This window comes from Prunus dulcis, chromosome 3 (genome assembly GCF_902201215.1).
Source record: "Prunus dulcis chromosome 3, ALMONDv2, whole genome shotgun sequence".
In the NCBI taxonomy this organism is placed as follows: domain Eukaryota; kingdom Viridiplantae; phylum Streptophyta; class Magnoliopsida; order Rosales; family Rosaceae; genus Prunus; species Prunus dulcis.
This window is the reverse complement of record NC_047652.1, coordinates 4,936,621-4,964,442: the sequence shown is the minus strand read 5'-3', so window position 1 is coordinate 4,964,442 and position 27,822 is coordinate 4,936,621. Positions and strand designations below refer to the sequence as shown.

The following is a 27,822-nucleotide window of genomic DNA, read 5'->3' as shown; positions in this document are numbered from 1 at the left end:
GTTCAATCCTTCCATGGCTAACGAATCATAGCAAATAAAAAAGCTTGTTTTACATATCCAAAATGCTCATCTCACCCCATTTTGATAAGGGTTGAATAATTTTGTTTTCCTACAGTTATTTTACACACACAAATTGCCCTCCCCTTACCAATACAGTATCCCATTTCATAATCACACATGACATGCAGTCCGCATATATGCATGTTGCGATTTGTGAATTTCACAGAGCCCCAAGTTTTCTCAGTGTGTAAATGATTGCATGGAGCAAACACCAAGCCCATGACCCATTGAAGCTTCTAACTTGCTGCGCCCAACTTCGTCACTACATTGCAAACACAAAACAAAGAAAACCAAATCTATTAATGCTGTTGCATATAAGAATTATTTTACATATCTATGGTATCAGCAGCATAGTCAATGAAATATGGTATTAGCTTTTCGCATTTCCATTGTGAGTTTATGAAAAGTTTTAAAATACTCATTTTAGTGTGATAAAAGCTAAATTGAGAGTGTGGAAATCGCTACTTAAATAATTAACTCAAACCAGGAGATCACATAGTAAGACTAATCCAATTTGTTTGACCTACATAGTAAAAGAAGTTTGATCTTTGTGACACTAACTCAGACTTATCTATTACTTAAGTTAAAAAGTAGCGTAACGAGTTTATTTTAATCAGCTCTGATCATTTTAGATCATATTTTTATATGGTATTTAAGTACCACACTATGCTGCAAATAAAATGTACATACCATATCGATTAATGAATAAATCTCATTAAATGTTGGTCGTATGCATCTCTTGCTCACCTCGTAACAATTATGTCGCAAAATTGTCTGATTCACTGTGTTCACCATGACTTCACACGACACCCTTGCCTGCCAAGTTTCCCAACCAAAATCACAAACATTACTTCAAGTCTTTCTTTCTTTAACAATAAATCATTAACCAATCTCAACTTAAAACCTTAATTAATTTAATTAATTATACTCTACAAAACTAATTAAGCTTACGTACCTGCAAAGGGAACTCAAAGAACAGGAAGCCCAGCCGCCCGTGGACCTCCGTAACAGTATCAAACGGTACCTTTCCTTTAGCCAAGTCCTCGAGCAGGAGCACCACGTCAGAGAACACCCCGACCCCATTGAATTCCACCTCCGCTTCCATGTAGGACGAACCAAACGCCCGCACGTGACCCCGCTGGAACGTCACGTGCCCCAGACTCCTCCCTCTGTACCCAACCGCCACCTCCAGCGCTTCGTAGTCCATTCTGTAAACGTCGCCGTTTCGGACCTTAATCGTCACTAACATGGACACGTCGATGGCCACGTGCGGGCGCGTGTGGACTTGGACTCTGTTAAGCCGCAGCCGTACTATCTTGAGGGAGGGATCGGACGGCCAGAAGAGGAACGCGGAGCAGCTGGCGGCTGCTAGGACTAATAGGAGAGTGATGCCGAGGCAGATTGTACGACGTCGTCGTGGGAGGTGGGAGTGAGGAAGTGATGCTGGTGAAACGACGTAGTTTTGGTCGGAGAGTAATGGGATGTATTGAGGTGGTGGTGGTGGTGGTGGTTGTGAGTTGGGGGTTGCCATGGGGGGTTTTTGTTGTGCGTGTGAAGTTGGGTTGGGAGATGGGTAGGTGTTTAGAGTATTTTTGGGTTTTGTTTGGATGCACTTTTGAGGGGTTTTGTTTGGATGTGGGGAAACTCCTGTGGGGTAGAGTTGTTGCTTCCAAGTTCCTAGTTCCTAGTTATTTTCATATCGGACATGATGTAATTTTCAAACGTTCCTTTTATCATTATGAGTGCTACAATACAAGGTACCTTTTGTTTGTGTTTTGTTTGAAAAAGGATTAGCAGCCTAATTCAAAAGAAAAAAAAAAAGTTGGGTAACGGTCGGGAATAATATTATGGAGGATATTAAGCAATTTTTAGTTCAAGTAAATGTTAAAAAAAATGTGTTTTGAACCTCGTTGTTACAATAGAACAACATATATGAGCGAGAGCTGGGTTTGCTCTATTGATTGGAATATGGTTCATGGTTCAATTTGGTTAAGTGAGATTTGCTCTATTGATTTGAAGTGGATTCAGTTTGAGAGTCACCTTGTCGTAATGAAAGTCTTATCACACTCTAAAAACGAGTTTTTATAAATAAATAAAATCTAAAAGTTACCCCCTACTTTGATAAATGTCAATTTTTATAAAAACTTTCAAATATAGTCAAAAACTGAGTTAAATATACTCAAATGCCCTCGAACAAAAACCCAAATAAACCTAGAAACTAACAAAATAAACAAGACACCACTATCCCCGCCTATCCCAGTCGCCACCACTCTTCTCTCCCCTATTTCTTTCTTTCAACAACTCACCACCTTGTCAACCTCCACGCCAAAGCCACTTTCCCAACCTCAAAATTCTTACTATGCTAAGTTTCTTTCTTTGGGAAATCTGGAAGACCAGATGCAAAGCTATCATGGAAGGTTATAGAATTGATCCATGCAAAGTGGTTGAAACAGCAGGTAAGGCAAAAGGTGGAATTTCAGAAAGTGTGGCAAGGTAATGCAAATAGTGTGACAAGCCGTTCCCCTTTAATTGGCGAGGTCTGCTCGTGGGAGCCGCCGCCAATGGGTTTTGTTAAAGTTAATATTGATGGGAGTTGGCAAAGCAATGGTAGAAAAGCTGGTGTTGGAGTGGTAATTCGAAATTCAGTTGGGGAGTTTCTAGGAGGCTTGGCTGCATCACGAGTGGGTCACTCTGCTCTTGAGGTGGAGGCTTAAGCAGCTGTCATGGGGCTGGAGTTTGCGGCCAATCTTGGCTATAGTGATGTCTACATGGAATCTGACTCAAAAACCCTTGTGGACGGGATCAAAGGGGATATAAGGAACCGTGCCTGGACTATCAGGCCTTTTATTGAGGTTATCTAGCGTAGAGCTGATCAGTTCAGAAGTGTTTTTTGGCGTTGGGTTCAAAGGAGTTCAAATCGAGCAGCTCATGAGGCTGCAACGATAGGTTGCCGAGCAGTGGAGCAGGAAAGCTGGGTTACTCAACCGCACCGCTGTCTCTCATATTCCAAGTCCTCCTTAATTTTTGTTTTTAGAGTAGGAGCTTTCCTTCTTTTGCTGGATTGTAGCGATTCAGATGTAAGAGCTTCTGTAGTTTGTTCAGTTTCTGTTTTCTGTGTATTTCCTTGCAGTTGCCTTTTGGCTTGGAATCTAATTCATGGTTGACCCAAAAAAAAATAATAATAAAACCCCCCGCACTTCTCTTTGTTCACCCAACTTCTAATTCAAATTTTCACAATTTCTAAGAAAACCCCACTATCTTCCCAAACTATCCATAAATACACACCCAACAGAAAAAAATAAAATAAAAAACACATCAACCTCACACCCAGCTATCTTGCTCCTTACCATGGATGAATAAATGACTGGTTGTGTGAATTTAGTTTTATTGATTTGGCTGAATTTTGAGCGTGTATGGCTGAGAAGTTATGCAAATTTTTACAGTTTGATCCAGTTGTTCATATGTGCATTAATTGTTGTGTTGTTCACTAAAATCCCTAATTTTGATGTTCCAAGGCATCAGGGTTTTGCCTGTAACACAACAATTGGTGCATGAGACTTATGCTGATTTCGATTTCTCTGCTAGTAGGAGTGAAATAGTTTTGTTCCTAACTCGTCCCTAGTCTGCTGCTGTAATCCATGTACAGCAGAAGACTGATTTAGCTAGCCCCATTGAGAATGTTGACAATTAGAACTTCAGCATGTTGGCAATTACCAGTTTTGGCCCTTGAATTGGTCATATCAGTTTATCTTTGCAGGTCCTTTTCTTTTGGTTTCTTTTGCTAGAAGCAGTTGGGTTCTTGTTGTTCATAGTCTTGGCACTTGATGAAGAAAACAACTTAATATATGAACTCAAACTAAATGCTTGGTTACTTATTGTCACTGCCTTGAAATTCTGTTTCTATCATATACATAGGTTCTAGTTGTCTATGGAGATAAATTAAGTCTAGTTTTGTTGTCTTCCCTAGGCCATGTTTTCAGGAATAAAATATCACTCCACATCCGCTAGCACTTTCTCAAGCAACAGGGTGGTGGTGGGTGGGGTATGTGTATAGATGTACTAAGGTTAAATATTAAGTTTGATGACCTTTTTTGTCTTTTTACACAATAATAAAACTTAAGAGCTTAATGATTTAAGTATTTGAATGAACAAAGAAAAGTGTGGAATTTAAATAGAAAAACTTTAAATAAATACATAAAACACAAAAAGGGGAAAGATGAAAGATATAAAAGAACTCAAATTAATGGAAACAATTGTTAGAGTTCATGCGAGATTCAGAATGAAAACAAACTAATCTCTTACTACGAGCATTGCTGAAACCTGAAAGATATTTAATAAGAAATATATTGAAGAGAGAAAAAAAAAAAAAAAAGAGAAGAAAAGAAGTGTGGGGAAAAATGACAAGAAGATATTGGAAGTTGGAACATCAATTTGGAAGAGATGATGGAAGCAGGAGTTGGTATCTTTTCATTATTAGTTGTAAGCCAGCCAGGAAAAAACAAAAGTGTGAAATAACAAACAACCTTTTTCTTGACGAGAGCAACAAGGTGACAAGGGCAAAAGTATTCAACTTCTACTTCAAGTATAAGAAAACCAATGAAAACACCACCAAGGAAAGGCCAAAAATTCTATTATAAATTTCGTTACCAAGACCCTCTCTAATAATTAAGTTGGTAGTGAAGCGTTGCTCGAAGTGGATTAATTCTTTTGTGTGTTATTTTGGAGTTTTATCATATAAAGATAAAACACTAAGATATAATGATCAATTCCTTCAAAAATTGGATAAATCGATCTATTCACTGTCCGAAAGTGATATAAAATAACTTTTATTAGCTATCTAAGTGCAATTCATCAAATTAAGTTCAACACATTATTAAATAGCACGAACAAACGTGACACGACCTAATAGACTAAGAATTAGTTGGTGACTCCTTGCGCTTAAAAAATAACAACAAAATAGACTACATTTTGGGCTTGATTCTTATTGTAGTGAAGCGTTGTTCTATCCTTCCCTCCCTAGACCCCCATCCAGAAGTCAAACAAAATGAACACCCTCTGCAAGTTGACCTTGGCTTATGTAGTATTCGGCATTTCTCTCTCTGTTTTTTAAATATTCTCTTTTTCTTTTTCTTTTTTCTATTTAAGTGTTAAGATCAAGAAATAATAATTTTTTTGTTTTCTATTCATCCATAAATTTTCTTTTTGTTTTTTCAGACTGCATGATTTTGATAGCATAAGAGAAATAAAATATAACTTCGACCAGCACATGAATTTTGGGTACAATGCAGAGAAATTCATTCATATACTCAGTAGGTCCCATAATATCCAATGGAATCATATAATTAATAAGGCCTTGTGAAGCAGAAAAACTTATTTCTAACAGGTCAATAACTTAATAAAACGTGAAAAAGTTATTTTATATGTCATTGCGCTATTGGTCGGATATAATGAAGAGTATTATCTTCGTTGTATGAAAGTGTTATCCCGACCAATAACACAATGTTATGTTAAAACGTTATAGTGCTATTCCCATAAAATTCTTTCTCTAAAGCAAAGATACATGGGCCCACAAGGAATGCTATCTTCATTTTTTTTCAAAGCTTTCTTCATTGAGAATGGAGAAGTGCAACAAAACTACCAGTCAACAGATAACAGAACTACCAGTCCACTGCTGGGGATTGAGTGTTTTCTTTTCTTTGTCCAATTTCCAGTTCCATCTATTAATTTTCTATGAAAATCACATACAACTTTTATGTCTCTTTGACAACAGCAACTTCTATCTCTCTCTCTTTCTGTAAAGCTCTCTCTTTCCTTCAACCTCGGACAATTTTGATCAAGGTGGTCCAATGGCCAGGCCTGGCAACAAGATCATACAAGCCAAACTGGTGGGTATGTCTTACCCTTTCTTATTTCCAATTCATTACTTTGAGTATTCTGTTTAATTTTATTTATTCTTTTCAATCCCTTAATAATCTGTGCAATAACCCTTTTAGCACATTTGCTACTATAGGTTGGTGCTATAATCCGTTGACTTCTCTAATTCCAATTGCTTAAGAGAAGAACCTTATTGTGTGTATTGCCTAGAATTCAAAATTTGATGTAAATTGTAGATATCCATTTTCTTTTTTTCAACTGCATGCTGGAAAAATTAAACCCCACAGAAGTGCTGATTTGAGGCTCCACCATTTTGAAATTCCCCAATTCATGATTTGCACCCCAAAAAAAGAAAAAGTAATAAGTACAAAGCAGTGTGGCAATTCAAACAGCAGATTTATATCAGCATACACCGGCATTTGTAGGTGTGCCATTCTTACTCTAGACTGTCCAGTAGTTTCTGTAGGAGCTGATCTCTTACCTGTATTTTGAGAAGCATAGACTCTCAGGTTGAATTAATAGCATATTAGGAGAACCTTTTGATTTTTGTTGCATTACTTCCTTGATGAGAGCAGTGCTTACAAGTTACGAGAATGTAGTACAATGACAATTTTCATTTGTAGTTAGTTGAATTGTCCCATAAAGACAGCTCATTTCTAAATTTCTTGAATGTTTCTTATTCAGGTGCTTCTAGGGGACATGGGAACTGGAAAAACCAGCTTGGTATTAAGATTTGTCAAAGGCCAGTTTTTTGATCACCAGGTTTTTGTTGACCTCTTTGTATTTTCGATAAAATCTTTCCTTTTTTCTTATTTATGTGAAATTTCACAACTGAGGATCTGGGTGCTTGTTTTCATGCAGGAACCAACAATAGGAGCAGCTTTTTTCACTCAGATACTGTCGTTAAGTGAAGCCACTGTGAAGTTTGATATATGGGACACAGCAGGACAAGAACGGTATCATAGCTTAGCTCCTATGTACTATCGGGGTGCAGCAGCAGCTGTAGTCGTGTATGACATCTCAAGCACGGTACCTTTGAACCAAACTTCTTATGTTTTGTTCATTCATTCTAATGAATTCCACCCTCTCTTTCTTAAAATTTTAAAAGAGTATATGTGCTTGTGTAATGTATGCAACAGCTGATGACCGTGACTTATGATGTACGTATATCAGATTTAGCTCCCTTAAGTTGCCTATTTCCTGTTCGAGTATAGTAAACTAGCTTCACCATTTTTTAATCCAGATTCCAAAGGTATATAAAATAAAGTAAATTTAGGTTTTCCAAACTTGAATATGGTTGCAAGTTGTATGCTGTAAATTCTGATTTGAAGATTTGAAGGTGATTGCAGGTATTTTCAATTCAATGCTCAGTTATACTTTATTGCAATTATATCTGGTTCACTGATTAGAATGTGCACTGGCCTCAGGATACGTTCACTCGAGCCAAAAAATGGGTTCAAGAATTGCAAAGGCAAGGTGAGACCATAGAAATTGAAAAGTTGTATTCTTACCATGTTTTTCCTTTCTAAACTCTGTTTTAAATATGGAAAACCAAGATACCAATTTACTCACACGGTTGCCCTATACGTATGTAATGTAGAAAGAGTTAAACAAACCAACCTTGCTTTTGCGTATCTCCTCCTTAGTTCCTATTCTCATCTGAAACTTTCAGGCTGTTTGTCACCTTTTCTGGTTTAAAATTGTATTATCTGTATCTTCAATCTGTGGCAGGCCCTGATACGTCTTTTTTGCCTACCCTCTGCTGTCACAAATTTTGATTGCTTTTCTCTGGCTAGTACAATTTGAAACAGCCTGGTTTAGCTCTTTTCTTGCACATATGTCTGTGGACCCTATGTTATATATTAAAGTAGTAAGTGTGTTTTGGAATGATTTTTCAGTTTTTGAAAAATAATTGGTATTTTCACTGTGCTTATTCTGGAATGTTTTTTGTTCTTGAAATGAAACATGATGCATTGTTTATCCTTTCCAGGGAATTTAAGCTTAGTGATGGCGTTGGTGGCAAATAAGTGCGACTTGGAGGCGAAAAGAGAGGTCGAGAATGAGGTATTTGCAGCAGCTTCTCCACAATTTCCCTTTTGCTCCTTCTTTCCATCTGCATGAGTGTGTAGTAAGATGAACGTATTTGCAGTCATATTGACTATCAGATCTGGATGCACAATAACGTTTTGATGTTTGTTAGTTTGGAACTTGTATTTAAATTAAAGGTTTTGTGTTTTATTTTTCTTGTAATTGGATTGCAGGAAGGGGAGCAATTTGCTCAAGACAACGGGATGTTTTTCTTGGAAACATCAGCCAAAACTGCACAGAATATCAATGAGCTATTCCATGAAATAGGTAACTTTCAGAATTATTATCTGAAGATAAAATCTGGTTCGGTTACAACATTGCCTAAGGATAGCAGGGTCATAACGAGGGAAACTTACTTTTTCAAACATTAGACATTGTTTTTGTAATCCAAATTCTAAGCAAGTTGAATTGCAGCAAATAAAAAACGGGCATGAGTCCAGACTTGTTCGCGTAGAGTTGTATCAATCATAATGACTTAGGACCATGTAGAATTGTTGGCATTCAGAAAATTTAATTTGTTTGGTCTAGCATCCTCCAGGTACAATGACAGTATTAACTTGAAGGTCTTCTGTTTTCGATTTTTCGTTCTAACATTCAGAGTTCAGTGTTTAGAATTTCGGATGTGCAATGCTTACACATCATGTTCCTTTCCACCTATGCAGCAAAGAGATTAGCAAGAGCTTGCCCCTCAAAGCCTCCCGGAGTGAATCTAATCAACGAAACACGAGACAGAAGAAGAAAGTCATTTTGTTGCTTGGGGTGACGACCATGCACTGCGGCAGTCTGTTTCTTGAAAGATCCCATTTTGCCTCTTATTGATTCAGGGGTTGTTTTCTTCAAAGTGTTGAGAGGGGGTCTCAAAAAATTGCTCACAGGAAATCAAAGAAGTACTTACCTAAAAGTTTTCAAAAGTTTAAGAACAAACTTGTAACATCTGTAAATTCGTATAAGCTCTGCAGAATATGAATATCCATGCTGCCTTTGATCATCTTATGTGCTTATGTTCAAAGAAACCATATGAAGCATAAAGTGGAAATAGATCCCTCACCAACAAAACACATATGATACAACAAATAGAAATGAATAAATTTATTCAGCATATGACCTCATAATTAAATGAGAGAAATAGATAAAATTAACACAAGACAAACAAAAAAAGCAAAAACAAAATGTTTGCCAAATTGGCCCCTAACTACCTCTTTATGGTTATAGAGTTGTTCTTCTTCCTATTTGGAGGTTATTTAAACTAACACAACACCAGAGAAGCTTGCGCAAGCACGAGGCAAGGTGCGGAAGTTGACTAAGCTTGATCTAAAGTCTTAGCCCATCTATTACATTACTTAACATTATTCTTATCTGAGATAGAAGATCCAATGCTTGAAGTAGAAGTTGGTTCCACCATACAGGTTGGATGGATCTGCTCATCTGTAAAAGGCTTATTCCTCTCTTTTTCTTCATCTTGTGTGTGTTTTGTAACCATCCATCCCTAAAAGATCTAGGTTGCCAACTTCTTTTCAAAATAAAAAGCTGCGTAATTAAGGGATACCGGTTGTATACAAACATGTATCAATCTCACTTGTTCCAAGTCATGTAACGTACTTCGGTTGTATACAAACATGTATCAATCTCACTCGTTCCTAGTCATGTAACGTACTTCGGTTGTATACAAACATGTATCAATCTCGCTCGTTCCTAGTCATGTAACGTACTTGGATCTCATGCCCTCCCATGACCAATATGTTAAAGCTATGTGCCAACTTGACCTCTTTGCAGTTTTGATATACTGGACTATTTTAGACCACTGGATTCTTTCTTTAGAGGGAAGCAAGGTATATAGTCCTGCTTCCATGATTCTCCATTACTCCTATTTCTTTCTGTGAAGTACATAAATGTGGTGGTAAAAACAAATCTAAAGGAGTGGCTTTATTTTATTTTTCAGAAATTTTTATTTAAATAAAACCTTAATTACAACTTCAACCTTCAACAAAATTAACAAAACAACATGTACAGGTGAGTGCAGCCATAGAGATAGAAGCAGCCACGACTGCATTGATTAAAAGCTTAAAAATTAGAAAAAAGAAAACGTTTTTAAATTGTTAAAGGAATACGAAAAAATGGTCCTTCCTCAATATATTGAAATCAACTTCACGTATATGATTTTCAGGGCTTGTCCCATATGAAAATTGCAAAATCCTATAAGTTACTGATAGATACAAATTGACACTAGAATCAGGACAAAAATTATTAAAATGAAAACAAAAAACAAATGGGCAAATTATACATACAAACTTATTCTCTTGCTGAGCTCTGACTTGGACTATGAGGTGATGTAGGCCTCAAGCTTTTGTACATTTCTGAACACGAAGAAGCAAAATCCGACAATGCCCTAAACAGTTCCGGTAAGCGAGATTTAATACTTGCTATCGACTTCTCTCTCACCTGAATGCATAGCCGTTCATAGGCTTCCTCCTCCTCTTCTAACCTCTTCTTCACTATTTCCACAGCAAACTGCTTTTCTGCAACCACATCATTTCGAGTGTGGCCTTCTGGCCCGTCTGGATCTATTTCGTCCGGAATGGTCTTGTGCATATTTTTATTGCACCAGTCTTCAAAATGTCTTGTCTTGCGGGCAAGCTCTTTCCGGGTTTCTTCACATTTGTCCTTCATTTTAATTTCATCCTCTTGGAGAGTCACTATAGTACTTATTACAGCACCAAAGTTATGTATAGCAGTTCTTGCAACATCATCTGGAAGTTTCTCTAGATGATCCTGCCACGCAAGGAGGAGTCCCTGAATGGGGGGTCGTTGAATTCTTGGTGGGGAAGAAACTTTCTCCTTCAAGCTGCTCTCAATAGGGATTAGATTGAGTTTTAACCAATTGTTGAGGGCCTTGATGTACACCTTTTGATAAGTCACAAGCTTCCCAATCTCAGAATGCCACCCTTGCACAACACCAAGCAGCTGGATTGTGCGCTCATGATGGTGCTGACTTGTTTGCTTGGGACAATGGGAGATGTCAAAAGACCTGAGGGCTGTTACCCTCTTTGATTGGGTCTCATGGTGAATTCGCATGATTTCCCACATAGTAGCCATCCTGCAGTCCGTTAATCATTTATTAGTGGTTTCAAATTGTACGTTTGAAGATAGATGCAAAATCCTACAAGAACAGTTCAGTGGTAAAGTCCACAACTACCAAGAGCCTAGCCGGGCAGTGTTCCTTTAAGCTGACTAACCAAAAGATAAATAAACTGGAGCACTCAAATCTAAAATCTAAAATCTACAAAACATTAGGACACCATATATAGGTTTCCTTATAGATATGAACAAACAAGATAATATTTTATAGGTCTTCATAAAGAAGGGTAGCACCATCAACTCATAAGATAGGAGGAAAGGAAATCTTATGTTGAATAGTCTCCAACACAGGAAATATGAATCAATTTTAATTGATTAGTGGACAACTCTCTAGTTCAAGATGTGAATAAACAAGGTACTTTTTTTTAGGCCTTCATAGAGAAGGGTAGCACCATCCACTCATACAATGAAAGGAAATGCTCTCCATCAATATATATATGTATGAAAAGATGCTAGTGTTCTTTTCTTCATTTTTGTTTTCAAAATTTAATTATAAGGCACCCTATTTTCTGCAAAACCTACTGAACCTTCTGCCAGAAACACCTCCTTGCAATATGCAGATGAGGTGTTTGAACTCATTATTTGCAATTATAAGGCACCCAATTTCTCCAACTAATTATTTGCAATTTCATCCTATGACTCATTGTCCCCACCCATTAAACCACCTACAAATCCTTAATCAACCCACAATATGAACCAATAGAATCTTGTTGTATGTTATCAAATGAAAACTCACCCCTCGACAAGCTGAACAAGTTTTGGGTACAACCGTCCGTCTCGTAAAGAGTTTATCTCTGATACTGTTGAATCCATAGACTGCATGTCAACAATGTATCTTGTATGTAGATGACTTACGGCTGCTTTTGCTTTCTCCGATGCTTCAGAATTACCCCGTTTCTTAAGCCTGTTCAGCGAGGCAACCTTCTTTTGGTACTCAAATTTCATAAGCTCACCTGCCTATCCAACAATAGTCAATCCTAAATTAGATTGAGTGCACAAGTAATGAATACTGATATCATTGCGAAGCAGTAGTAAAGTTCAAAGGACCACACTACAGCAAGAGCAAAAACAACAAAGACATTTTCATGAAATTGTGTTGAACAATGTAGTAATTAAACCAGAATATTGATATCAGTGGAGCCCTAAATAGTTAGAACCTTTCAGACTTAGAACCTTTCAGACCTGAATGCGCAACCTCTCTATCTATTTCTCACACGGTTTCTCTACCACAGTGATAGCAAAACGAAACTGATTTAAGTTTTGTTGTACCTTGACTTCGTCATATAGCTTTTTCTCCCATGCCAGCAACTTATCCAATACTGTAGCATGAGTTTCATGCTCATCGGAGTCGAAGTCATCCTTGCCATCATCGACATTTGGAATTCCTCTAAAAGAACGATTCCATGTAATAACACGCATCACTCTGGCAGAGTGATCTATATGCCCTGCAAATGTAATCACAGTAATTGCAAACCAAACATCAGAAAACCACTCAAACATAACAAAACCCAACAACAGAACCACAGAAAGGTGATTGATTACCTCGATTATCAGCAAAATTCGAGTGATAGTGGAGCCTGGTGGCCTCCAACATCTTGGAAACATCATGGGCACTCTCTGAAGCCTTGAGAAAATGGTCATCAAGCTCTGCAAATATCTGCAACAAATTCACACTCCCTTTTGGCGGGGCCTTGGCCTTCTTCAAGCTCTTCCCGACGGACCCACCCCCCACCTCATCCACCACCGGCAGCTGCGGCGCCACCACCACCTCCTCCACTTTCGCGCTTCTCTCCACCTCCACCTCCTCCTCTTCATACTTCTCCACTCCCTCTGGCCTTTCTTCGAACGCCTCCTCTTCTTCCTCATTCTCCACTATCTTTGGCCTCTCATCGTACAACTTCGGCTCAATCTCCTCGGCGTCGGCCAGCGTCGGGGCCGGCATGTCCTCCACTGAGAAAAAGTAGTCATAAGGCGTGTCGCGGTGCTGCGGCAGCGGCGGTACCGTCCTGCTCTCCACCGAAACCGACGGAGACGGAGAAGGCACCGGCGGCGGACCATCCAAATCGTGATCACCGTTCTCCACAACCCCTTTCTTGCTCCGACTGCTCCTACTCCTCCGCCTCAAGCTCTCGCTACTCTCAATCACCTCATCGTCCTCGTCCTCGTCCCCCTCGATGATGGGCTTGGGCTTGGACTTGGTTCGTGGCTTGGGCAGGTCGGGTTTGATCTCCGGCATGCTGGCGGCTCGTTGGAGAGGAGAGGTGGAGAATTTGGGGAGTGGCGGAGGCGGAGGGGGGAGGTTGTCGACGAAAGGTGGCGGGGCGGGGACACCGATGGCGGCTGCGGCGGCGACGGAGTCTAAATTGGGCTGGTGGGCCGGGATATGGGCGGGGTGGGGGGCCACGATTTCGCCCTGGGCGTAGTCGCTTAAGGCGGCGCCGGTGTTCTTGAGGTAGATGGCGTAGGAGGAATGGGCCGCCGCGAAGGCGTTGCGAGACGTCACCGATTCCTTCATGAACTGCTTCCGCTCTTTGCATCGGGACACTGCTTCTTCGTTCTCGATCTTCGACTGGGTGCAGCCCATGTTCGCTATTCAGCTGAAAACGCAGAATTGGGCGTGTAAGAACGAAGATGAGAGATGGAGATTTAGAGAGAGAGAGAGAGAGAGAGAGTGTGTGTGTGTGTGTGTGAAGGGTTGAAGAAGAAGCTTTTTGGGTTAAGTTGAAGAAGAAGCTTAGAGCTTTTACTTTCGAGGCTGCGTCTGTGTCTGTCTGTCGTGTTCTTTCTGCGTTGGATTGGGAAAGAATAATGAGAAAAAAGGGGAAGGGGACAGTCTGGAGGATTCGGTTCTCAGGACAATAGAAACGGCGTCGTTCAGTGCTTGTTAATTGTTTATTTTATTCCCATTTTATTTTATGTTTTTTACTTTGGTATTTTGGAGTGATGTGGTGTGAGGGAAAGGATCCAAAGAGAGGAAGGGACAAGGAAAGGGGTGTTGGGATTGGAGTTCGGATTTTTGGGGATGGGGGATTTTTCAGATTACCAGTTGATTAAACAAAATTAAGAGAGGTTAAGAAGGTCAAACTCACAAGTTAGTGCAGCAATAAAAAAATAAAATTAACCCTAACCTAAGCTAATTCAACCATTTGGTTAAATGTTCAACATTAAAAGAAGTGTAATTTTGAACAAATTCGAACCAAAAATCAATCAGTTTGAATCACTTTTTTACTTGTTTGGCACTCAACATTTAGAAACATGTTAGGAATTGAGGACATCCCTACTTTAACTTTCTCTTCAACAGAAGAAATATTATTTACGGCATGAATGTACTAGATCCTTACTTTATAAAGTTTTTTATTTTTTTATTTTTTTATTTTTTGGTTGGTAAGAGAAAAAAAGGAAGTTATTTGAGTTTGAGCACTAGTTTGCATCTGGTGTTTCAATTTCAAGTGTTTTGGTTTCTTTTTCTTCACGTCATTGACTTGGCACAAGGCCAGATCAATATGAATACCCCTCCCTCCCTCTACTATCAGTCGTTGGTGAATGAGGCTTTTTTTACGAAACTGTTATTGACACTCCAAAATGTTGATCATGCACTCACCGGTTATGTTTTTGTTAAGGTTGGACTCAGTCTAGATTGCCAAAGCCAAACCAGGCCAACCGGTTCGGTTTGGCCAGTTTTCAGGTCCATATATGCCCAGCCCTAGTTTTTATAAACAAATATGAACTTTAGCTTATTTCTAAAAGCCCCTATTACGAAAAAGGTGAAAACAATTAACTAGCAACCTTTGGTGACTATATGGATGGAATTTACAAGAAGAAGGCTTGCATGAATCCAGTCTGAGTGTTTATAATTTTGTTTTGTTATACTCAATCTGCCAAAGCTCAACATCAGTTCCTCTATCATACTCCCTCACATACTGAGGAATCTGTGTAATGTCTATGCATTTTCCCACAAAGCAAGGCATTGAACCACATTCAAGGGCTTCGGAATCTGCATCTTCCATTGAAAACCAAGTATAAGCCGTAAAGATAAAGCAAAAAAAATAAGAAAAAATGAAGTAACAAGCTCATAATATGTATGGGTGCATCTTGATACACGAACAAGCTTACCCCCATCTAACCGCAAAAAACTTCGGAAATGCGAGTAACCATTTGCAACAACATTGAGATCATCAACACTGAAGTTGTAGCGTTTTTCCAATGCTAAGTACAACACCTGAGAAACAAAAACCTAACTGCCATTTACTTGATCAACATATAATGGATGAAAAGGAGTTTCTGAAAAAGATGAGGGACTGTCGAAAACATGGGAATGTAGTCATCACCCTCATTGACACCTATTCTAATCATGATCAAGCTCACTTTATGTACCCATGTAATGGTTGCTTCAAATCCTAAACTTTTGATATATTAAAGGCAAAGAAAAAGGGCAAACATGACAAATTCTCGGAATTCCGTCACCCATGATACTTCAATTCTCCATCCCCGGAAATTCTAAGATTTTGGTTTCTACGTACCTTTTCTGAACCCGAAGACATTAATCTCTGTAAAGTGCTGAAAAACGCATCTGTCAGGTCATCACTGTAGATTACATCCGCAGCTACAAGCAAAGAAGCTTCCTGGGCTGCTTCGACTTCTGAAAAGGTCCAAGAATACCTGGGCAACATCATTAAAAACTGATTTATGTTTGCCAATAAATGATGTTAGGATATAAAAAAATAGCGTTAACTGTTAAGCTACATGATTTAGAATAAACCCAGCAAAGGGAATGCACTAGCAACATGATAAGGAATTATCCAAAATGAATATGTTGTTATTCTGCTAGTTTCTATAAGCAATCAAAGTTGATACGTAATTTTCACCTTTTTCCCAGGGAGGATTCTTCTAGGGTCATTCTTGGGGGCCAGGGTTTCATCCAATCAAGTTCACGTACATGAACTGTAGCTCGATGACTGAACAGTTCAGAATTGAGGTCGACATTCTTAGAACAGTTGTCAAGGACCTCATTCCCATGGTCTGGCACAGAAGGCAACCTTATATTAATCACAAGTTTGAGTTGTATGACTCAAATAAGTAAATCCAACATAACTATTCATGGAACTCCTTAGTAGAAATCATATAATTCATTGAAAGATCAACTTTGATTCCAAAAACCTAGTAACATACACTGAAATGATCCAGCACCCGTTAAAAAGACATTTCTTCTAACCCTTGTTTGAAAAATACAATTAGAAAAACTTTCAAAGAACAAAGAGACATGAAACAATATTCAATAAGTGCAAGGTCACTGTACCTGTTATAAAGACTGTTTTAGCAACACGTGCAAGTAATACACCCACCAACCCTGGTAAAGATAATGAATTCAAATTCCTGTCACTGAACATATAGTGATGTCTCAAATGATGGTCGCAAAATCTTGAATGGATAATGAACTTGTAGCATTGATTCCCAAAACTGTTTGGTGGTATTTTCAGAAACAATTATGGTCAGATTTCTAACATTAGAGTGTTTTCCTCCCCAAACTACAGTTCTCGAAAAATCATGTCGCTTTTCTTCATATTCTTCTAATTGCATTTGAATTTTCACATTTTTAAATTCCTATGGTATAGTTCAGCTATCCAAAATTTGAGGTATATATCATCTCTAGAATGCACGAATAAGCATCGAGTTAATTTAGAATGAATGTTAATGAATCAATGATTAACTATAAGGAGCGAATTCCAGGACAGATACAATATAATCAGTTAAAATAAAGACAGTACTAATGATTATTGTACCTGTACCAGCACCAAGTTCTAATGCGACAGTTCCATCAAGTTCAGATGATGTAAACATCTTATGCAGCAAAAAATCAGATAATAGAAGTTCTGCCCTCCACACCTGCGGGGGCAAGATGAGATTAGCTAGGGATACATTGCAAATAAACCAAACTTAAAAGCTAAAATTAAAAACCAACATCACAAAATTTACTTGCAAACCGACGCTTGGAATTGATGATGTGATATTATGCTGGATGCTCACGCTAGAACTCTGAGTAGATAATTCTGCACATTTTTGTGGAGAAAAAAACACCACAAAATCCCAAAATGATCTTCAAAAATGAATTACATTCTTCTTATCTTGATAAAAAAAATTATCGGAAAAAACGAAATATGGTCTTTATTGTGTAAGAATTGCTGGTTAAGGGATAAAATTCAAAACAAATCAACCAGCAAGCACAAATGCACATGCCCATTCTAATGTACAACTAATCAAGTCTATCTGAAGGAGTAACCCAAACAAACAATCCCAACATGCTCATTGAGAAATTGGGTTGAGGTCTTTAAGATCATAAATGGAAGCAAAAAAAAGTTGTCAAAATAAAAACAAAAGCAGCATGTGTGAGTGGCAAATGGCAACTTACTGTTGCGTCTAGGGAGAAGAAGATCACCATCCTCGTCCAAGCTAATCATTTGATTTGTGGAAGCAGGTTCAACTTGGGAAGTCCCATTGTATCTTATGGGCTCAAGTTCTATGAGTAAGTGATTGTGTTAGAGGCTTAAATATTTCTTCTTCTTTTTTAATCGAATAAAACCTAAAAACAAATGGGCAAAATTGAAACAGAGCAGAGGTTAGGGGAGATTGAATTCAGAACCAGTCGGGATGGAGAAGGTGAAGCGGGAAATGTGGGGTCCAGAGAAACCAGGTGGGCAGCCCAAGTGTACTTCACTCATCACCTGCTCTTCCTCCTGTGAATCTCCGCGGTTCATTTGCCCCATCGTCTCCAAAGACCCTTTCTCCATTGACACCAATCTTACTAATAAACCAAACCCTAACCCTAATTGCAATGTTCCTCTTAGAAGCTAATCCCAATTCTGTGTCAAAACGCTGCGTTGTGCGTTTGCAAGCAAAGAACACTGAATGGGCAGCTAGCCCATCTGGAAAATTCATAAGCAAACTGAGAAATCGAGTTGATACCTTCTTTTTTTACTTTTTTTGGTGTAAAAATACTTGAATACCATCACTTACCACATTTGGAATTTTTTTAAGCCTTTTTTTTTTTTTTTTTTTTTTGGGAGGAACCAAGTTGATTACTAAATCAATATATCCAATTCAATTATAGTACATGAGTGTCAGTTCATGTTATTGTTGGGATCCAATATAACCAAGTTGACCATGTCACCAAAATCAAAACAAATAAAAATAACGACAAACATAAAGAATTAGACCAAGATTTCTATCTAAAATATGTTGGATTCTGAACCCTGAAGTTCAGCCATGAAACTTTTTGATTTTTACAATGAAATATGATTAGTAAACTAATGAATGAATATTGATAGAGATATCAAACTGGAACAAACTAATAATCTTTCCTATAGAAGGTAGAGAATATGATAATGGACATGCACCACGTAATTTTTTTTTTTTACAAACATACACTTCTAATGCTGCTGTCTTCTTTTATATTCCTCTAAGCGCTGCAATTCGAGCTGCCAGTTCATCATACTCCGGTAGTTTCGGGTGCACATGTGCATCTGGTTGCAAGGAATTGATTCTGTCGTGCCTTTTCGGTGCCTCAATTGGAGATGTTGGCTCTGGTGGAAGAGATGATGCTCTGGCTGATGGAGCATCTCGCTGAGATCTTCTGCTTCTGTTCACAGATTCACCAGCATCATTGTCTACTTGACTTAGATTGCCCTTCATCTGTCTCGATTCATAGGGTGCCTGTTTCTTACTGTAATGCATCAAAAGCCCATCCAGTACCCTCTCTTCTTCATCCCTTGGATCATTCCTGTCAAGATTCTCACGACCGGGTGGTGGTTTCAAGTTTTTCCTCCTAACTGATCTTGGTTTTGGATCATCTTCGCCAACTGAAACATCATTATGGTGATCTGTTTCAACATGGCTGTTTAACTTTGTGGGTTCCTCAAAGCTGCTTTCCTTTCTTTCAGGTTTTGGTTTGTAGTAAGGCGGTGGAGCAAATTTGGAGTAGAAGGGCATCTTGTTATCCGCTTCATCCCCTGATGTACTTCCTACTGAACTCGAACAATACTTTGGTGCGTCTTGGGATACATCTGTCGTTGTTTCATCTTCACTTCCTACTGATGCAGTATACTTTGTTCTGTGGCTCAATACGTCCCCAGCATCCTGGTTTTTTCTCTTTGGAAAAGAATTATCCCTACTTTGATGTGATTTCTGCATATCATCATCATTGTCACCTGGAGACCCATATCTGCGCTGTCCCTGCGAAAAAGAGAGGAGACCATAAGAAGCATTAGAATATACATAATGCGGGAACAGAAAAACAGGATAGACGGAAATGTTTGGCATCTAAGAAAATTTGGAAGGTACAAAAGTCCACTCTTCAACATCATTTCTCAAAGGTTAAATTGCCAAAGGCAGGGGCTGAGATAACAATTTGAGGTGACGTATACTGTGAATACATAAGCTTGATATTATGGGCCAGATCACGATATTTCCATTTGATTCTTTCCAGTACAAATAATTTTGTAACAATGATATATAGGTAGACTTACTTGGTCAAGTGGAGATGGAGTATACAGTTTCTGTTCCAAAGCCTTTGAGTCCCATTCAATTGATAACTCTTGTGCTACGTCATGCAATAACTGAATCTTCATCTCCTTTGTAGGAGGCTTTGCCTTCAACCTCTCCACAAGCTAAACACAAAAGATTAAGTGAGTATGCATTTTCTGAGTATAATTTAACTATGAACTTAAAAGAGCAAGTAACAAGTTGTGAATTATTACCTCTTTATTCACAAAAGGTTCAAGGGAATTTCCATATCTTTCAGTAAACATATTTCTGAGGTCACGCAGTTCTGGCAAATCAGCAAATCGTGCTGCAGCGTACATCAAAGATGGAACAGCTTCCCTGCATTCCTCAGGACATTCGCTACAAAACAAAAAACAGATAAGAGAAGGTGGAAAAGTCTATCAAACTTATGATCAGAGACATGTATGGCATTGACAGTTAACTTTGCCAGTGAAAGCAAAGAATATTATTTCGGAAGCCACAAGTACCTCTGGTTTTGCATGAGAGAGAGATTATTTGAGATACATCCAATAAAGTTCTCAGTTAATTCATAGCAGGCAGACATATTTTGCTCAACCAGTAGCCCCTCAGCCTGATTCACAAAAATAATGAAGAGTTAGGCATTGACTAAGATATAATGATTTGGACGCTTTGTGAGTGAACAACTGCTACAAGTATTCAAGCAAAATGAAAATCATGGATCATCTGCTATGTTACAATGAGAGCAACCCATTATTTGCTAGCATAACACATTCAAGAAAGAAGATCAAAGGAAGAGTACAAAAGATAAAAGATAAAAACAAGTACAAAAGACAAGGCACATAAATACATATAGGTGATTTTACCATTTCAATTGGCCAAAATTATTTGTTTCACATGCCTCACGCATATTCATCATGCAAAACAGATCATGCCACCCCTCCCCACATAGAAAGATTTATGAGTAAAAAGAGGGCATAAAATGCATGACCAACATGAGGGTACATGTCATGCATGGATGAAACGTGTGAGGGCAAGCCATGGTGGTGGTGATCAAGATTTGAGACAAAGAGCCGTGACATAATCTCTCTGAATGGATGATGCATCAGATGGAAGCAACAATAACATGCCGCCATTACCGAAATTATGCACAAAATGCAAGCAAACAGAAAATCATCTATTTGTAAAGAAAAACAAAAGGGACAACAGAAAAAGTCTTGAGGCAGAGCATGAAAAAAAGCCTATTTTTCAGGCCACACAAGACCATAAAAAGCAACAAAAAGAAAATAAAATAAACAAAGATCAACAGAACGAGATTAACCAAAACCCAACAACGAGATTGACCAGAAACATACCCTGCCATAGGCATTGATGCCGAGGCCACTCCTCAGAAGATCAGCAATATCATTCTTCAAATACTTCTGCACCGCGCTCCTCTTCTTCTTTATCGTTTCAAACCTCAACTTCGTGATCTTTATATCAGATTTGCTGCATCAAACAGACCCAAATTTAGAAACACAAGAAACAAAAAGCAATGAATTTTTTTAAAATAAAAATAAAAATTCGAGTTGCGTTTGTGCCAAACCATTTGGTGAAAAATTTTGGCTTTCTTAATCCCCTCAACATCTTGATCTCTGAGGACTCTGGAGATGCACAAAGCTGGTAAATAGAGAAAGATGAAAACCGGTTTGAAACCAAGCTTTAATGCAATGCAATGGGTTTTCTAAGAATGCAACAACAAGGTAAAGAATGACTGAGAGATTGAAAACTTGGGGCTCATCTCATCAAGTCACGCCAAGAATCAAATTCAAGAAAACCCAGAAGGAAAGCAAATGGGTATGTTTGGGATTGAAAGAAAGACAATCACTTGAAGCAAGAAACAGAGAGACAATGGGGTTTTCAGCAATTTGGGTTCAAATTGTTGGGCAATTGGGTAGCAACAAAGCCTCTAATTTGGAAGCACCAAGAAGAACAGAGCTCAATAACCAAGAAACAGAGCTGCTATACACACACATATATAATATTCATATATATGTGTATGTATATATCTTTCCTATGAAGAACCTCAACGGAGAAGGAGACGAAGGGTCAATGAACAACCTATATATACTGCCAGATTGAAGCTCTGAGAAAAAATAAAGAACGTGGGTTTTTGCCACGTGGCCTCTCTCTCTGTGTCTCTGTCTCTGTCTCCGTCTCCGTCTCTGTCTCTGAGAGCCTCCCGCTAAAAATATAATTATCGCGCTCTTTTTACTAAAGTCGCTACAAAAAGAGCGAAAATTACCTGGTTTGCCTGTTGAGGATAACGAACATATGAAGGGTATTTTTGGAATATAAGTTTAAATTTTTTTCTCTTTTTGTTCGGGCCTATTGGTTAGGGTTTTGAAGCGGGCGGTAAATGTAAATCCAATCGCAGGCAACCAAAGCGTCGAGAATTTAGTGTTTTATTACTGGATAGATTTGGTCCCAAATTTTTTTATTAAATATATTTTCTTCGATTTCTTTTTTACTATTAATCCTTCTTAATTATTGTTAACTTAATTATACAAAAATTAAAATTAGTTTTAGGGTAAAGACCAGATTTGGGAAAAGAGGCAGGCAATCAACTTGATTAGGTTAAATATGTTCCTAAATTTATGAGATAAGAAGACAAAAATGGGTAGCAGCCCGTAATTAGCTGTCCCTGGCTTAACGGGCCTGCAAGGAATTCTTCAAGTATATCTGGCACATATTAAAAGGTATGCAGCAGCCAAATAATAAGGTTTAACACCTAATCAAGGCACCATGTATGGACAGATATACCTAAACCTCAAAACTCAAGTTGGCGGTTTTTCTAGTTTTTGGTGAAAGGGGTAAGTTCACTCACTTACCTTGGAGTTGGAGAGGAACTTCCTTGTTCCGGTGTCATTCTCCTTTTTTTTTAAGAATTTTGTTGCCCCGGTATAATGGGTCTCTCCTTCTATCTCATGTGATTGGTAACATGAGGAGAGAGATAGAAAGAGAAAGACAATGAAACCGGAGTAGGAAAGTAAGTATTTATCCTCTAAATTAGAATATAGGAGAAGTTAAATATTGTCATTGCTCAAATAAAACTAACTTGTGGGTGTCTTTTGCACAATAAGATAGTTATTCACCACAATTGGAATAGTGTGGTTGACCATTATGCTATGTAAAAGTTAAAGTTTGCCTCTTCAAGAGCATCTTTAGTCACCTAAAAGAGAACCATACTAAAATTCCACCGAATTATGTGCAGGAAAAGAAAAAGAAAAAAGTTACTTTGAAGTTCGAACCACGACTGGCTCACTATAGAATGGAGCAATAATGGAACAATCTAAAATATGTAAACCATTGTTGCACAAATAGAAAAAAAATATTCAACTTTGAGCACTATATGTGGTTTGTTGATGTTTTACAAGTATTTGTTCATTACGTACCTTATAATTTTGTATCTCATAAGAGAATCAGTTGTGATTGACGTATCAGCGAAAAGCACGAATAAAAAAATCGACAAACGTTAAATTCAACAAAATGATAAATCGAAATCCTCTGTATCGAGTATACTCCCAAAATTTCGATTACTAATACGGAAAAAAAGCTGAAAAATACAATTCTAATTAAATAGGTCCTTTATGTAGGGCACCAAACCCTAACTCAACTAGGAAACATAAAATTAACAAAGGAAACCTAATGGAATAAAAACATATTTTAAACTACAACAAAATAAAATCAAAGACTTACCCAAAACCATCTCCTCAAGCAAGCCCAAAATCCCCTTGATGAATTTTGGCTAAACCTTTCCCTCCCACATTTGCTTTTCATTATTTTCAAACTAAGAATAAAAGAAAGCAAAATTCCATTGTATATTATATAAGCTTTGGCCAAATAGTCTGCGTCCTTCTTAAGCATCCATTTGTCACTACCAGGATGTTGCGTGATGGAAGCGAAAGCGAGTCCAGAAGCCTTGTGACCCGGTGGAAAAGTAGTCAAGCTTGCTAGGGCACAGCTGTCTGCAACATATCCCTGCTGGCACAGTGGCACGATATATTTATGACATGTCAGCATATTATCTGTTACTTAAATATAAATATTATTAATTTATAATCTATTTCATTAATGTAGACATCCAACCTAAAATCAATCCGTAGCTCGTAAATATTTTTGTTTTATTAATTTATTTATTTCTATCCACGTAAGATTTATGTTGTTGATTAAGTTGAATTCTTGTTTGAATGTATAATTGGAATTAAGAGTTTTGAGAACATTACATGCTATCAATGGATTGAAAAGAAATGGTTGGTCTTTCTAGAAAGAAAAAAAGAGTGAATCTTGTCGACCAAAAAAGAAAAGTTAATAAAAAGGAAGGCAAGGGGTAGTTGTTTCAACTTTTAGTTGGAAAAAAGGTAACAACTTTGGTTTTGAGCATGATTAATGTACAAAGAATAATGGCAAGGGATAAACCAAGACTTTAGGGTTACAAAAAGTCGTCAAAATGATGCCGAATCATTGTGGTAAAAACATGCTCAATGACCTCAATTACATGCGACTTCTGAGGAAAAATTCATATATAAATTAGGTAGAATATAATGAGCAATAGAGATTCGAACTTGAGATTTTTTATTTGTAAGTTAAGGCCCTTTTTCACTAAGTTAAACCCGTAAACTTTATTTGTCTACATAAATCTGGATAAATTAATATTTTTTATTTGATGATGTATAATTTTCACCTTCCTCCTCAACACTTGAGGAAGTTTGTATATAATATTAAGAAATACTCCCAAGACCATAAAAACCTAGAAACAAAAAATACTTTTTGAGTATCAACAACCTACACTGGTCAATTTAAACCTAATTTGCAGGGCGAAAGATGATATGATTACACAAAGGTTAATAAACTATTATTATTGTTCTAATTATATAAAACACAAAGTCGTGGAATAAAACACAACATTGACCATTGGCACATTCGAACATGAATTCAGTTCCATGCATTCAACATTCATAAGTTGAAATTGCTTTGACTGGTCACCGTCGTAAGGTCTACAATGATCAACGTCTTTTAGTTCGTTATAATAAACAACTGACAATAGCATTTCTCTATAATAAACAACTTTTTTTAATAATAGTCGAATGATTTTGTATTTAAGAATATAGAAAGAACGTAACTTTTCTCTCGTAAGCTCTTACTTAACCAAAACATAAAACCCAAGAGCAGCTGGCAGTGAGTTGGTTGTTGTGATTGTTGCCAATAGAAAGAAAACACTGATTGATTCTCAGAAATAGCAGCTGGCAGGCATAGAAACGTAAATGAGCTGGTTAGGGTTTTGCTATCACACTTTTTGACACCCTTTGAAAAGCAGCTTGGAAAATAAGTCGTTGGGTTTCCTGCACGCAAACTATCAACTTGTAGTTCCCATCACTGTTGGAACTTCGACTTCAGCTAATGCTGCTTATGCCACGTCACATTTTGGCTCGTATGATTGGCCTAGCACCAAAAGACACTATCGTTGTCTTGAATTATATATTGGATGACAATGAGCATTTAATATAATTTAATTATATCGATGGATATAGCCACGTGGCATGTAGGGAATGACGACGACAACAAGTTTTAATGGAGCAGTGGGACAATTCAATCCACATCGGCCATGTCCTCATCACTCACTTTCTTCTTTAGTTAATTACCTACTTGTGTAGATGAATATCATTTTCTGTTATAATTAGGGATTAGAATAAACATGTAGATGTAAATGACTTATAACTCAAGTAAAAGTAAACTCTCATGTAACGTGCTGGTCAATAACGCAATGACATATGTAATATTTTTTTACGTGTCACTGTATTATTGGCCGAGAATAACAAAATAGTCATATTCCCATTACATGTAAGTTTTTTGTTTTTTTTTCTAATGATGGGGATTGTTCCTTGAGGGCATTCTTCATTCTTGAAAAGGCTTGTCTTGTTTTTTTTGATGTTTTCACTCCATTTGGAGTTGAGTTGGGTTCCATATGTAGCCACAAAATGAAGTAGAAATTGCATCTTTATATATGTTAGAAAATTTGTGCCGGCTCATGAAAAATAAGCTGCAATTACTCAAATTGAAATATAATATGCAAGAATGTTGTAGTTCAAGTAGTTACAAGCAGCCTACTTATATTTAAGGGTTTTGTGCCCCCACAATATCACTTATATAAAAAGAAACATAACATATTATAATTATAATATGCATCTTTTGTCTCTCAATTGATTAATTTTTGTTATTGAATATGCATTAAATCTTCAATATGTATAATAATATTGATTTTTTTTTAATCACCAAACAAGTCTGCAACCCAATGTTATGGGATAGTTGGGCCTTAGTTTTGGGCCCATCAGACCTGAGGGCCAGCCCATTTCGTTCTTTTGTTTTTCTGCTTATCCTTGTACCCTATTTTTTACTTGAGTCATATGTATCTTTATTTCTTTACCATTTATGTTTATTTCTTTTCAACTATTTTTCAGTATTTCATAGGATCACTAGTAATATATTCCATCAACATGCCAGCCCATTGGGCTCAAGTATGTTGGACGAGGAACTGAAGGAAGAGGAGCATGATTTTTCATTTTGAGGAGATTAGAAGGAATAAGTTATAAGGTGTTGATATTAATTCTATCATTTTGTGGGGACTATATGGGATAAGTTTTTTTTTTCAGGAGTATTCCATTTTCTACATTCAAATTAAACAAAATTTCTTTATTTCTTAATTCACCATACTTTAAATGTAGGTACCTCTTATCCAATCCAATCTCGTACTCTAAACGAGCTCTTAAGGTAGGCCATGGACATTAAATTTACTGGGACGGCCCAAATTCGATCCAATTTCGGGCCATCGATTTGTTAGCTTAAAAGTGAATCATGGCAAACTTTGTTATTGTTTAATGATGCCTTGATTGATGCCCTAGAGGGTTAGTGGAAAGCCTACACCAACAAGATCACATATCGAACGACTATAAAAATGGTATCGAATGAGGGTCAACCAAGCAAAATGAGCATTTATCGCAAGGGGAAATTCCCGGGTTACCATTGCAATTCTTCAAAAGTAAATTCAACACTATATGTTGCTTGTCTCTACATTCGATCCCAATACCCTATTTTTATGCATACAAAAAACCCCGATCACATTGGCCAACCCAAATGAGGTGCTACCAAAAGCATCTCAAAACGTTGATGAGAGAACTAAAAAGGTAATTTTCTTGAACAAGAAGGTACTCACGTCGAACCAATCGCTGTAATCGCTCTGAGTCGAAATTTCGGGGGAGAAGATCGCTGTGGTAGAGCAAGGTTGTGATGGTGGCTGCCGGCCGAGCTATCAGTGCAGTCACAAGCCTCACCAATGATCCAAGCATCAAATGCACTAGAGACTGCCACAAGTTTTAAGTTGCCACTAATTAATCAAACCACCACTAATTCTAAAACATACATGCAACTTAATTGGTGCATTAAGTTGGTGCAACTAAAACATACCCAACAATAAAAAAACAGTGCTCGAATGAAAAATTAGATGACAAATATTACTAGGAATTTAATTCATCCAGCTTGACTGAAACATAAATACTATGATTGCCAAAGTTGTAAACTTCGATTGAAAGATCACAAATTTAAACACAAGGGGCCTTTCTTTGCTCATATTGTAAGTACAAATTAAAGAAAAAGACTGCACGCCAATCAAAGTTTTTACTACACAAAGAGAGAGAGAGAGAGAGAGAGAGAGAGAGAGAGAGAGAGAGAGAGAGAGAGCAAACCATGGTGATGGGCTGATCACGAGAGAAGAAGATGGGTTGACAAAGGATGAAGAATCAGTTGGAGAAGAGAGAATCTTGGTATTAAAGAAAGAGTTTATCCAATAAAAATATAATTAAAAAATGAGTCACAGACACTCAGAGAGAGAGAGAGAGAGATCCAGAGACGTGGTTTGGATTTTACAATAAATAAAATGTCACAATTTGAGGTGCTGTTGAGGGCTCCTGCCCTTCAATGGGGTTTATATGCCAAACGGTACAAGCTGAAAGTGACTGAGAAACCCAAGACAAATGTTTTGAAATCTGTGTGAGTTATTTGGCCTCCTGCTTTGGGTTTATCGACAACACCCCCAACAAATAAGAAAAAGCCAACAGA

At 37.7% G+C, this 27,822-nt stretch overlaps 5 protein-coding genes and 1 long non-coding RNA gene across 11 annotated transcripts; 1 reads left to right on the top strand and 5 right to left on the bottom strand.

The window, feature by feature from the left end:
- Positions 1 to 28: 28 nt before the first annotated feature.
- On the bottom strand, positions 29 to 1,699 carry LOC117620617. The gene is made up of 3 exons (XM_034350739.1): positions 1,016 to 1,699; positions 808 to 876; positions 29 to 322 (listed from the first exon to the last, which is right to left on the bottom strand). Exons 1-3 carry the CDS (start codon positions 1,589 to 1,591, stop codon positions 320 to 322), a joined length of 648 nt encoding a protein of 215 aa, XP_034206630.1. The 5' UTR covers positions 1,592 to 1,699; the 3' UTR covers positions 29 to 319.
- A 3,963-nt stretch (positions 1,700 to 5,662) lies between these two features.
- On the top strand, positions 5,663 to 9,015 carry LOC117623289 (ras-related protein RHN1-like). Of its 2 annotated transcripts, none has more exons than XM_034354203.1 (7): positions 5,663 to 5,949; positions 6,619 to 6,696; positions 6,796 to 6,963; positions 7,362 to 7,410; positions 7,925 to 7,998; positions 8,196 to 8,289; positions 8,685 to 9,015. In XM_034354203.1, the coding sequence occupies exons 1-7, from the start codon at positions 5,791 to 5,793 to the stop codon at positions 8,783 to 8,785; spliced, it is 723 nt and encodes a 240-aa protein (XP_034210094.1). In that variant the 5' UTR covers positions 5,663 to 5,790; the 3' UTR covers positions 8,786 to 9,015. The 2 variants fall into 2 exon arrangements, with proteins under 2 accessions (XP_034210094.1, XP_034210095.1); XM_034354204.1 differs by having other exon boundaries at positions 5,679 to 5,945.
- A 1,100-nt stretch (positions 9,016 to 10,115) lies between these two features.
- LOC117621260 (protein ROLLING AND ERECT LEAF 2-like) lies at positions 10,116 to 14,059 on the bottom strand. Of its 2 annotated transcripts, XM_034351635.1 has the most exons (5): positions 13,905 to 13,954; positions 12,700 to 13,754; positions 12,427 to 12,602; positions 11,894 to 12,114; positions 10,116 to 11,116 (listed from the first exon to the last, which is right to left on the bottom strand). In XM_034351635.1, the coding sequence occupies exons 2-5, from the start codon at positions 13,739 to 13,741 to the stop codon at positions 10,312 to 10,314; spliced, it is 2,244 nt and encodes a 747-aa protein (XP_034207526.1). In that variant the 5' UTR covers positions 13,742 to 13,754; positions 13,905 to 13,954; the 3' UTR covers positions 10,116 to 10,311. The 2 variants fall into 2 exon arrangements, with proteins under 2 accessions (XP_034207526.1, XP_034207523.1); XM_034351632.1 differs by having other exon boundaries at positions 12,700 to 14,059.
- A 943-nt stretch (positions 14,060 to 15,002) lies between these two features.
- LOC117621262 (methyltransferase-like protein 22) lies at positions 15,003 to 18,114 on the bottom strand. Of its 3 annotated transcripts, none has more exons than XM_034351636.1 (9): positions 17,795 to 18,114; positions 17,564 to 17,671; positions 17,131 to 17,204; positions 16,938 to 17,040; positions 16,454 to 16,504; positions 16,023 to 16,176; positions 15,678 to 15,816; positions 15,271 to 15,376; positions 15,003 to 15,157 (listed from the first exon to the last, which is right to left on the bottom strand). In XM_034351636.1, exons 1-9 carry the CDS (start codon positions 17,940 to 17,942, stop codon positions 15,006 to 15,008), a joined length of 1,035 nt encoding a protein of 344 aa, XP_034207527.1. In that variant the 5' UTR covers positions 17,943 to 18,114; the 3' UTR covers positions 15,003 to 15,005. The 3 variants fall into 3 exon arrangements, with proteins under 3 accessions (XP_034207527.1, XP_034207528.1, XP_034207529.1); XM_034351637.1 differs by having other exon boundaries at positions 15,003 to 15,151; XM_034351638.1 differs by lacking the exon at positions 16,454 to 16,504.
- A 259-nt stretch (positions 18,115 to 18,373) lies between these two features.
- On the bottom strand, positions 18,374 to 23,482 carry LOC117623392. Of its 2 annotated transcripts, XM_034354348.1 has the most exons (7): positions 23,410 to 23,428; positions 21,257 to 21,330; positions 21,027 to 21,159; positions 20,181 to 20,284; positions 19,908 to 20,052; positions 19,677 to 19,817; positions 18,374 to 19,383 (listed from the first exon to the last, which is right to left on the bottom strand). In XM_034354348.1, the coding sequence occupies exons 2-7, from the start codon at positions 21,295 to 21,297 to the stop codon at positions 18,601 to 18,603; spliced, it is 1,347 nt and encodes a 448-aa protein (XP_034210239.1). In that variant the 5' UTR covers positions 21,298 to 21,330; positions 23,410 to 23,428; the 3' UTR covers positions 18,374 to 18,600. The 2 variants fall into 2 exon arrangements, with proteins under 2 accessions (XP_034210239.1, XP_034210240.1); XM_034354349.1 differs by lacking the exon at positions 21,257 to 21,330 and having other exon boundaries at positions 23,410 to 23,482.
- Positions 23,483 to 26,673: 3,191 nt separating this feature from the next.
- Positions 26,674 to 27,619, bottom strand: LOC117623103. Its single transcript, XR_004585083.1, has 2 exons — positions 27,450 to 27,619; positions 26,674 to 27,068 (listed from the first exon to the last, which is right to left on the bottom strand). It is a non-coding gene; the product is annotated as an uncharacterized LOC117623103 (long non-coding RNA).
- Positions 27,620 to 27,822: the final 203 nt, after the last annotated feature.